An 11,743-nucleotide genomic window follows, 5' to 3' on the forward strand; every position below is an offset into this window, starting at 1 on the left:
CAGGAATGGGGAGAAATTGAAAGAGAGGAAATTTAGAGTAGGTATTTGGAAGACGTTTTCCCTGTGAGGGTGGTGAGACAGTGGCACAGGTTGCCCAGGGAGGCTGTGACTGCCTCAACCCTGGCAGTGTTCAAAGCCAGGTTGGACAAAGCCTTGAGCAACCTGTTCTGGTGGGAGGTGTCCCTGCCCAGGGCAAGGGGTTGGCATTGGATGATCTCTGAGGTCCATTCCAACCCCTTAACATCCTATGAAACTATAAAAGACTTGTCTCCCTGAGATTTTACATCATCCCTAATTCTACAAGTCTGTGGAAAAACTTCCTGCAAGGCATTACCATATGCTTTCCCCCAGCCCAACTGGGCAGGTTGCACCTCTTTTACTCCACAACTGCACTGCTTCACCAGAGACTGGAGGCCTAAAGTCTCTGCCAGTAAACCATGTTTCATTTGACTTCACATCCACAATGGATTTTCCCTATGGTTTATAAGATCTTGCTGAGATGCTACTGAGCTGTTGCTGTCAAGTGCTTTTCTTCTCTAGACTATTAGCATTGCTCCACTGTTCCTATTGCTCCTCACCTCGCATCTTGACTGATACTCCTCCTCACCCATCCACCAACTTCTCTGCCAACTTTCTTACACCAAGGGCAACCCTCAAGGATGTTGTATGGATGTTAAGCAGTCTACACTTCAACTTGGGCACAACAATTCTCTCCACAGCCCCTTGGGATCCACACTGCACCCTCAGAAGCAAATAGTCCATTTACAGTGGCCCTTCCCTAGATCATTTGCCATCTAGTCTTTCATCCATCCATACTCCTAAATTAAGAACTCTCAAATGACTCCTGAGGATGCAATTCTGAGCTCTAGACCAGGAAGGGTCAATGCAAAGCCACATATATCACCCAAAGCACCAACAGCTCACTAGGACTCCAAACCAGCCTCCTCCCTCAGCATGCAGCACAGTAACTCATAATCTAGACATACAAAGCACAGTTTAAACTACTTTTTAGTATTTCAGGGGCTGCTTTCATCCCAAGTGAAATCCCACTCCTTCCACAGGCTTCCCAACAAGCAGGGAGCACATACAGCCAAACTCCTTGACCACAGCTGAACTCACAATTACATCAGTGTCTCTACCATGAGCTCATCAGCTGGCAAAAACTGACTAATATGCTCCAGCCCATCCCTTCTCTGACTTCCAAGCTGGGTTGAACACAAAGCCAGGTCAAGAAGGAAGCAGCCAAGATGCTGCAAATGGGAACAGCTCGCTCATTCCAGCCTGGGTGTTCAGCCTCAAATAGGTGATGATATGGGTGCCCTGATCCCACTGTTGAACTGTGGAGATAGAGCCTATGTAGACGTATTTATGGAGTTTTGTTTACTTCCAAACAATATGGATATGAAATCATCCCAGACCAGTGTCTCCTCCTCCCATGACCTCTCATCTTTCTCCAGATCATAGCAGGCCTTGATGTCATGCAGACCAGTCAAAAACTCTCATCCTACCCCCCAGCTGTAGCTTCAGGAGCCTCCAGGAAGATGTGACCCAAAGGGAAAGTCCCTTTGGCATTTATTGGTAGAGCATGTAGTGGAGGAGACAGACAAGCACCTAATCCCTGCTGCTCTACAAGAGCAAAGCTGCTGTTCAGACTATCAATGCTTATGCTAAGCCTCAGGTTAAAAGGAAAAACCCAAATCCTGTGCTGACATGAAAATAAAGCTCTAAATTAACATCTCAATTCACTTCCAGAGCATCACTGGGGCCTGTATGTTACCATACAGGGTAAATTAATTAGGCTTCACTTCCTTTGTGTCACCCCAAGGCAAAAGACCTGCAGGACCCAGTGAGTACATCTTGATGTGTCACCCCTAATGCTGCATGCAAACACTTGCAGCAAGTTAATTAACACATCAGCCCTCCCACATCATGGATTCTAGCTCATTAGCCTTCAAACTGTACAGGCACACAGAATCTTCTCCTTTCTGCCCGTTACAGACAGGACTTACATGCTGCATAGACTACACATGCCTGGGATCCATCCCTGCACCATTCCCAGCACATCCCAAGTGGTTTATATCCCAGCCTCCCCCTCACTGGCTCACTACCCAAACTAGCAATGTCAAACCTAATTTATTGCTTTCACCACTAATCATCGACTTCATTAAAAGCAACACTGGGATAACAAACAAGTGTTAAACACTTGCAATTAGGTTTAATTTGTTCTCAAGGAAAATCCCACACGATTTTCAGCTCATTATGGGAAGAGCTGGAAAGGGTTTGGACTGTGGGTGGAGGTGTCTGGCTTTTAACAAACAGAGAGAGAGGCAGGAATTCCCTAGGTGCTGCACAAGTCACTGGAGGAGCAACACATCCTGGGAGCAGATCTGACGGAGAGTCAGAGGCAGGGACACACCTTCCTCTGCCATCTGAGCTGGCCACATTCAAACATACCTCCTGGGCTGACTCACCAGCCCAACTGCTGCTCAAACACCACAGTGGAGCTGCTCAAACAGCACCTGGGAGACTACCTGACACATCCTGCAAGAAGGGAAGCAAAGCAGCACTGGCATTCAGGTCACACAAGGGACATTGTCTCAGGACTGGAGAGAAAAAGCTGATGTTGGTACAAAGATTATGAGGTGTGTTTTGAACAGTCAAAATAGAACCAAAGAAACATCAAGGCTGGAAGAGACCTCTACAATCATCAAGTCCAACCATTAACCTGTCACTGCTCTAACCTCTAAACCAGATCCTCCAGCACTACATCCAGATCCTCTTAAACGCTTTCAGGGATGACGACTCCACCATCTCCCTGGGCAATATTCCAGTGCGTGAACACCCTGACAGGGAAAAAATGCTGCGCCTGAGTTGAGCAGTGTAGGAGGAAGGAGACCTGTGGTCTGAGGAGGGATCCAGGCTGCACACTGGTCCCACAAGACCATTGGGGCACCCTCCATGCCTCGGCAAGCGTGGCCATATCCCTGTCTAGTTTTGAAGGAAAGAGCTGGGCAATGCAGGCACATCAACAACTGGAACAGAAGTCCTTACCTGCAAACAAACCTTCTCTGGATTCCCTGGTCAGCAGCAAGCAGCCATCTAAGGCAAAAATCAACCACTCCACTCACTGCATTCAAAAATAAGTCTGGCTGAAGGTGTGGTTTGCTCTTTGCAACCTGCCTCCATCTTCTGACAGTGGAAAAAACCACTAACCTGCTTTTCCTGAGAGGCACTGGCAGGAGTTGAAGCTATCAGTGCACCTGACACTCAGCTGCCATGAAAATGAACACACATTCCTGGGCAATTGTGAATACCTCAGCACAGTAACTTAGAACCTCACTGAGCTGCCACCAGCGTGTCACAACAGGGAGAGTTTGGAGGCCCAAATACCACAGAGGCACTTGAAACCTCAAGTTGTGTAATCTCCTCTAACCAAGCACTGAAAATGATTCAGCAACTTCAAAGGCAACAGCTGTTAATTTTTCATGAGGAGCTGTTAAGCCACTATATATGACCACCCCTGATGGAACAGCTAATGAGATGCAGCCTCCAGGATAGGGTCTGAGAAATAATTTCCAGAAGCAAATCATAGAGAAAGGAATTGTGAAGAGCAGATACTCTCATTCTCTTCTTTGGTGGTGCAAAGGTATTAAATCATCCAGCAGAACCCAATAAAACCTGCACTCAGACAGGTTTAATAAATGAAATACTGCTGTGTGCCAGCTCCCAGTTACAAGACTCTCTATCAGATCAAATCACACCTCCTATAACAGCAGTGGTTACAGGGAGTACCAAACTGGTTGTCAGACAGTCATGAGGAGCCCAAAGCACTCAGAGCTGCTCAGGAGTGAAGGCAGGTCACAGGCTGACAATTCGGTTCATTACTCAAGTTTTCCTCCTCCTGAAAATGTGTCTGATGTGAAAATTAACTAGGCAGAAGTGTCAGGAGGGAGCCAGGACTAACCACGAAGAAGGAGTGAGGTTGTATTTCAACAACTACATTTACATGGAATAATAAAAGGAAGAATTAAAGTATATCTCTCCTATAACCTCCCTCCCACATTCAACCTCTGCTTCTTTCTGCATACACTGTGTGCATTCCCAGGCAGAGGGATGGACTCAGACAAACACACACACTGGATGTCCCAGATGGTTTAAAAGCTTTGCCAGCAACTCCCTGCTTTGCATGCAGCATCCTAAGAGCTCTCAAGGCAGGAGCCTTGATTATCAGTAAGCCACTCCTTGGACATGCAACTGGAGATGGGACAAGAGGTCTCCAGGTCAGAGCATTACTGTACTGTGCTTTCCAAAGTTTAAACCTAAAGAAACTCATGGCAAGGAAGTAGGTTTTCAAAACAGAAAGGCCCCTGAGAAAATTATGACAATTACAGAGCAAGGAACTACGGGGAAGCTGGAGAGGGACTCTTAGTTAGGAACTGGAGTGATAGGACAAGGAGTAAAGAGGATAAACTCAAAGGACATGGAACTGTTGAATAAAGTCCAGAGGAGGCCACAAAGCTGATCAGAGGACTCAAGCACCTTCCCCATGAGGACAGGCTGAGAGAGTTGGGGCTGTTCAGCCTGGAGAAGAGAAGGTTGTGTGGAGACCTCAGAACAACCTGCCAGGAACTGAAGGGGCTCCAGGGAAGCTGCAGAGGGACTCTGCTAGGAATTGCAGTGACAGGACATGGAGGAATGGGGAGAAATTGAAAGAGAGGAAATTTATGTTAGATATTAGGCATAAGTTTTTGCTGTGAGGGTGGTGAGACACTGGCACAGGCTGCCCAGGGGGGCTGTGACTGCCTCAACCCTGGCAGTGTTTAAAGCCAGGTTGGCTAAAGCCTTGAGCAACCTGTTCTGGTGGGAGGTGACCCTGCCCAGGTCAGGGGGTTAGGACTGGATGATCTCTAAGCTCCATTTCAACATTTTACCAACCTATGAATCTATAGTTTGGGTTGGAAGGGACCTTGAAGCAAGTTCTCTCTAGCAGGTGGAGCATGTATCATGCCCAGGTGTGGTACCTTACGGTCCCTGAACCCAGATCGCTGCTTCTTCTTCTTTCCTTCTGGCTGTGTCTCCTCATTGCCTGATGCCACTGCCCTTCTGCTCTCACTGCTGCTGCTCTCCTCCTCCTCCTCCTCCTCCTGCTTCACCTTCTCACTTGGCTCCGCCCTGGGGCCATGTCTCACAGAGTCTTCTGCATAGGCCCTGTATGGGGAAAAGGAAACACAGGTTTAGGCAGTGCCCGAGTGGTGCTGAGGCTACAGAGATGGTCCTGCCAGGCTCCACCTGATGAAACACTGGTTACTAGTGTGGAGGGCTGCAAAGCAAAGCAATGATCAGTGCCCTTGAATACTGTTTGCCCTGTTATACTCAAATTTCCACCCCACACCAAGATCCAAACTAATAATCACAGTCAATTTGTCCAGTCCAAGAACACCAGAGATATCACTTAGTCAATTATCACACTCTCTCCCAAAAACTAAACATGCAACAATCCCTGGGAAAGGCCATACCATATCCACTAAATTCCACCTCTGCTTGCCCCAAAAGGATATCTAAAGTGACAGCAATGTGTTGCCCCATCAGCACTCCAGAATCCAGGACAACCAGCCTCTCTGGTTCAGCTCACCTGATTTATTTGGTACCTCCAGCAGCTGCCAGGCTGGTTTATTTCCTCCCCCCACCAATGACTCTTGTAAACTCCAGTGCTACAGGATTTGTGACAACAAAACGAGAGCTGTTTATCCTCAGGGTGGAAGTAAACCTCTGGCAGGGCACAGGAGCCTTTTCCCTGGCTGTTCAGACACAGCTCTGTTCACTCAATCACTCAAAGTCAGGAGCAGCTCACAGAACTGCAGCTGATGGTTAAATAAAAAGCAGGATAAATCCCTAAGCCAAACAATGCTCTGATTTTCCTGTGCTTTACTTGTAAAGCAGTTTAGACCCAACCAGAGCTCAGCCCACATTAACATCAGTGCAGTGCTAATCCCTGAGGATCCCTTAACGTGTCACAAGCAACAAAGCCAAGGGTTTGACAAAATTATTTCCCTTTCTAAAGCACTCCAACAGCTCAGGCAAAGAGCCCATCTCAGCCTGCCTGGAATGTAAGCAAAATTGCATTGACTTTGCATTGCTGGTGATTTGTTTTGGACTGATCCCAAGGGATGGGGCTTAGACAGTTAGGGGCTGCTCCTTGGCCACTCGGGCACTCCCTGGAGTTGAGAACCTGGTGATTTATAGCTGTGTGAGTTTGTTCCAGAAAGGCTGCCTTGGAGAAAAACAAACAAGGCTTCCAAAGTCACCCAAGCTCCAAGCAAAAGGCTACATATATTTCTTCCCTAGCAGTTTCCTGGAAAACACAGATGTGGCGTGTGAAACTAAAACAAGAGTCTGTGTCTGTCTCCACAGGAATCACAAGCTCATGGAATGATTTGGGTTGGAAAGGACCTTAAAGATCATAGAATCTGGGCCCCTCAGTTCAGGAAGGACACTGAAGTGCTGGAGTGGGTCCAGAGAAAGGCAACGAGGCTGGTGAAGGGACTCGAGCACAAGTGCTATGAGGAGAGGCTGAGGGAGTTGGGATTGTTCAGCCTGGAGAAGAGGAGGCTCAAGGGAGACCTTATCACCCTCTACAACTCCCTGAAAGGAGGTTGGAGTCAGGTGGGGGTTGGTCTCTTCTCACAGGCAACCAGCAGTAGGACAAGAGGGCACAGACTCAAGCTCTGCCATGGGAGGTTTAGGTTGGATATTAGGCAGAGATTTTTTACAGAGAGAGTGATCAGGCATTGGAATGGGCTGCCCAGGGAGGTGGATTCACAATCCCTGGGGGTTTTCAAGACGAGACTGGATGTGGCACTTAGTGCCATGGTCTAGTAACCACAGTAGGACTGGACTTGATGATCTTTGAGGTCCAACCCAGCTGATTCTATGATCATAAACCATCAAGGTTGGAGGAAACTTCGAAGATCATCCAGTCCAACCATGTCACTGCTGTAACCCCTAAACCAGCACCTAAACCCCTGATCTCCAGCACCAGATCCAGACACCTCTTAATCATTTCCAGGGACACTTGCAGAGACAGGATCCAAACCTGAGTCTTCCAAAAGCATCTTAAGACAGGAAAGTTATTCCTCTGGCAGAATCAGGCAGCTCACCTCTCTTGGAGCACCTAATCCACTCTGGCACCTCTCCTGAAGGTTTAATCAGCACTGGCCCATCCTTGAGGAGCTGTGGTTTGGCTGGTACAGCTTGCTGGAATGAGCTGTTGCCAGCTGAGACCATACCAGCAGCACTGACATGGAGAGTCCTCGTGCAGGCAGGACATCAAACTTGGGTAGCTCTGAGAGAACCTCAGCAGGTCAAGGAGGTGATTCTCCCCCTCTACTCTGCTCTGGTGAGACCCAACTGGAATACTGCACACAGATCTCGCATCCCCAACATCAGAAGTACATGGAACTGTTGGAGCAAGGCCAGAGGAGGCCACAAAGTTGACCAGAGGATTGGAGCATCTTCCCCATGAGGACAGGCTGAGAGAGTTGGAGCTGTTCAGCCTGGAGAAGAGAAGGTTGTGTGGAGACCTCAAAGCAACCTCCCAGGATCTGAAGGGGCTCCAGGGAAGCTGCAGAGGGACTCTTGTGTTAGGAATTGCAGTGACAGGACAAGGAGCAATGGGAAGAAATTCAAAGAGGAAATTTAGAGTAGGTATTAGGAAGAGGTTTTCCTGTGAGGGTGGTGAGACACTGGCACAGGTTGCCCGGGGAGGCTGTGGCTGCCCCAACCCTGGCAGTGTTCCAAGCCAGGTTGGATCAAGCCTTGAGCAACCTGTTCTGGTGGGAGGTGTCCCTGCCCAGGGCAGGGGGTTGGCACTGGATGATCTCTAAGCTCCATTCCAACCCCTTAACATACTATGAAACTCTGAAACTGTCTTGGGGACAGCAAAGCAAAAGTTAATCAATTGCTCATCTCCACAACCAAATTGTTCCATACATAAATGCCAGAAAAGAGCTGCAGCAGCACAGATTTGCTTCTGTAACACTTGACTGACAGCTAACAAACCAGGGAAGGGAGAGATGCAATTGGAAATCAAACATTTCAGCAAATCCCACACATCCCTTCGCTCCATCAAGCTGTCAGCCCAGCTGGCTCCAGCCACACACACGTAGGCTGGGGGCAATGCAGTTGGCTTTTCCCTCTCTAATCTATCCAGATAATTCACTCTGCTCTTCACTCAGAGCCCCAGCACACAGGGAAACCAGCTGCTTTCTTCTTTTCCTCCTTTTCTGGGAAGAAAGGTGCAGTTTGTAGTTGCTTCTCCAGCAATGCCTTAAACAGTTGTTCTTCACCTCTAGGCCACAAACTGAATTAACCAGAGCTGCTCTCTGTGTACACATACTACTCTGTGTACCTTACACACTGCATCACCACCCTGTGTGGAAATCCTTGGCTTCCAACTGCAGCTTCCATGCTATGCCCACATAAAAGAGTCTTTCAGCGCAAAAGTCAGAGTGTGGCTGGAGGACAGCCCATAGCTCCAGGAATACCCACCCTGCTGCGCTTCCAGCAGCGAGGGAAGGAAGACTCTCCCTCTCCTTTCTGTGATGAAGCTGACTTTCCAATGGAATTCCTGTTGCTGCAGCTTCTGCACAGAAGGGAAGTGAATACAAAGCTTCCCTTCATTGTGTGCCAAGAGCAGCTGCCAGCCTCTCTCCACGGCGTGTGCCTATCCTGGATCCCAAACCCTCACTGCCATGTTCCAACCATCCTGGTCTCTCCAGGCTTTTTCCCCCTCAGTGAACTGAATTTGAATCATACTTCCCACCCACTTAGCAGTATCTTCTTTTAATCCTTGGAGTAAGCCAACAATCAATTGTAAGATTAGGCTCATCATCCCCCCCAAAATTACTGAGCTACCAATGCTCAATCCTCACTCAGCAAATCATTCTTTAAGGAAGCCAAACACATGCAGCCATAGGATACACATCCATGAAGGAGCCTGGGACTCACAGCAGGCATTGGCACAACACTCCACAGCTGCAGGTCTTCCAGTTAGAGAAGTTACAATCCCTCAGTGGAAAGTATTTTGCTTCTCTGAATGACAGGGGCAGAACAGTGTGCAAAACTCACAGAGCCTTGTGCCAGGGGTAACAGAGCTCAGTGAGTCCAATCCTGAAGGGAAAAGTACTCAGCTATCAGTTGCTCTTCAGTCTCAGGAAGAAATGTAAGAGCCCAGACACTGCCACCAAACCAGCAGCAAGAGGAGGGATCCTGCCTGACACACATGATGACTAAGAGTTGCCACTCTCACTGCATGTAAACATTTGGAGACATCCAAGTGAGCTTTAAAAGCCACTTAAGACTTCAAGGCTCTCATGCTGAGATGCAAAAGGAAGCTTGGACACACGGAACAGGCAACCTCCAGGGACCAGGAGTCCTCTCAGCAAGGAGCTCAGTCTCATCCTCAGCTCAACTATACCCAGTGACTAAATTAGTTTGGTGAAACTTGAATAAGCAATTACCCAGGGCTGATGAAGAGCCACAACCTCATTTTCAGGATGTCATCCCACTCACAGGGCTCTTTACTACTTTGCTTCCCTCCTCATCTTTCATGTATTCAACAATGACATGAATTAGCTAAAGGAATTTGCAGCAACAACTGCAATGAATACACCAAAATTAAGACAGATTCTGAGATGAACATGAGCAATTAGTCTGAGAAGAGCTCTGGATATCAGCCACAGCCTAAAACTGGGCCAAGAACATAAGGACACAGCAGTGTAGTCCATGAGATGGACACATCCATCCTTCCACCCCAGCCAGCAGCAGGAACATTCCTACAGGAAGCACCTTCAGCTCCTGAGGTGCACTCCAAGAAAGAGCTGGACCAACTGGAGAAGATCCAACAGGGAGCAGTAGGATTGGCTGAGGGTCCAGAACACACTGTAGGTAAAACTGACCTGAGTAAGTTAGATTGCCATAAGGAAGATGGAAAAGAGGAAGGTGAGACAACTGTCATGTGTATAAAACAGCTGCTGTGGGACGCTTGCTCCAGTGAGGACAGGACAAGGTGCAGGACATGTTTAAGGACATCAGAAGGGAAGATATGTACACACTGGGGAAGGAGCGAAGCTGTGCATACATACACACCTATACACACACAGAAAGCATTTCATGTTAAGGCCAGGGAAGCACTGGAACCAGCTGCCAGGGAGGATTTATCCCATCACCAGCAAACTGCTAAAAGTAGGTGAGAGCTGCCTGGCAGGACCAGCTTGGAGGCACCAGCACCACCTGGCCCATTTCTCACTGTGTGCTGCAGCCCAGCTCAGGCACCAGCACATGGGCATAGCCAGGGCATGGGGACTCTGCTCTGAGCCCCCTGAAGGACAGCTCAGAACACTAGGTGACCCTGGTTGGTTTTAGGGCAGTCTCATACAGAAAAGTATTGCCAGCAGGTCAGAGAGGTGATCCTGACCCTCTGCTCAGCCCTGGTGAGGCCACACCTGGAGTACTGTGTCCCTTTCTGGGCTCCTCAGGACCAGAAGGACATGGAGCTCCTGAAGCAGGTCCAGGGGAGGGCAGTGAAGATGCTGAAGGGACTGGAGCACCTCCCTGATGAGGAAAGGCTGAGGGAGTTGGGGCTGTTCAGCCTTGGGAAGAGACACTGAGAGGGACCTCATTAATGTTGTACATGCACACAAGTACATGAACAGGAGGTGCCAAGAGGTTGGATCACTCTGCTCAGTGGTGGAAACCAATAAAAGCAGAGGTAACAGCAGAAACTGATGCCCAGGAAGTTCCACCTGAACATGAGGAAGAACTTCTTTCCTGTGCAGTCACTGAGTACTGAACAGATTGCCCAGAGAGGCTGTGGATTCTCCCTCACTGGAGACCTTCCAGAACCATCTAGACCCAATCCTTAGCCATGTGCTCTAGGATGGCCCTGCTTGAACAGGGAGGTGGGACCAGATGACCCACTGTGGTCCCTTCCAGCCTGCCCCATTCTGAAATTCTGTTACCTCTTAATCCAGGAGATGCTGCTTTCATTTCCCAACACAGCTCACCACAGTGGGGATGGGGCCGTGCCCTCTGATGCTTTTTCTTCCCCAATGTCCATGGAAACAACCAGTTTGAAGCCAAAAGCCACCTGAGAGAACACAGTGCTCTTCAAGACACCAATCCCAGATCAATGTGTCTTGAAACCTTAGGGAAAATCCCTCAGCACAGCAATGCCAAGGATAGTCCCTTGAGTGTGTCACCTCTCACAAAGAATTGAAAGAGTCATAGAATCCCAAAAGGGGTTGGAAGGGACCTTAGAGATCACCTAGTTCCATACCTGCCATGAAGCACCGAGCAGAGTGCTAAAAATAAAACAATCTCACATGGATAAAAACCTACAATTTTTCATCCTCTCTCTCCTGCATTAGGTTAAGTAGTATCTGACACAGCCACAGCTATAAAACAGCTTTCTCCTCTCTTGACTATGATTTATGTCGTTTCCTTTGTTTGACTAGAATAAAGATTGTTCCAGGCTCAGTTTCAGCTGGTGTAAGGAATTTCCAGCTCCTCTGCCATTAAAAATGTGTTCTAAGCAAATTACTCTAAAGCCCTCAGGACACTGATGCAAAACCTCAATGCATTTTTAACCAGTTAGAGAATCACAGCACAGTTTGGGCTGAAGGGACCTTAAAGCTCATCTCATTCCACCCCTGCCATGGGCAGGGACACCTTCCACTAGCCCAGA

The 11,743-nt window shown here is 48.4% G+C and overlaps 1 protein-coding gene across 1 annotated transcript in view; it reads right to left on the reverse strand.

The window, feature by feature from the left end:
* LOC103798191 (calcium uptake protein 1, mitochondrial-like) overlaps positions 1-11,743 on the reverse strand; it is a gene marked incomplete at its 3' end in the record, with an annotated part of 18,561 nt that overhangs the window by 2,173 nt on the left and 4,645 nt on the right. Inside the window, exon 2 of the mRNA XM_009070440.1 lies at positions 5,022-5,208. Within this exon, the coding sequence (XP_009068688.1) occupies positions 5,022-5,208 (187 nt within the window). The remainder of the gene's footprint in view (positions 1-5,021; positions 5,209-11,743) is intronic.

The sequence above is a fragment of the Acanthisitta chloris genome, unplaced genomic scaffold, assembly GCF_000695815.1.
Source record: "Acanthisitta chloris isolate BGI_N310 unplaced genomic scaffold, ASM69581v1 scaffold3992, whole genome shotgun sequence".
In the NCBI taxonomy this organism is placed as follows: domain Eukaryota; kingdom Metazoa; phylum Chordata; class Aves; order Passeriformes; family Acanthisittidae; genus Acanthisitta; species Acanthisitta chloris.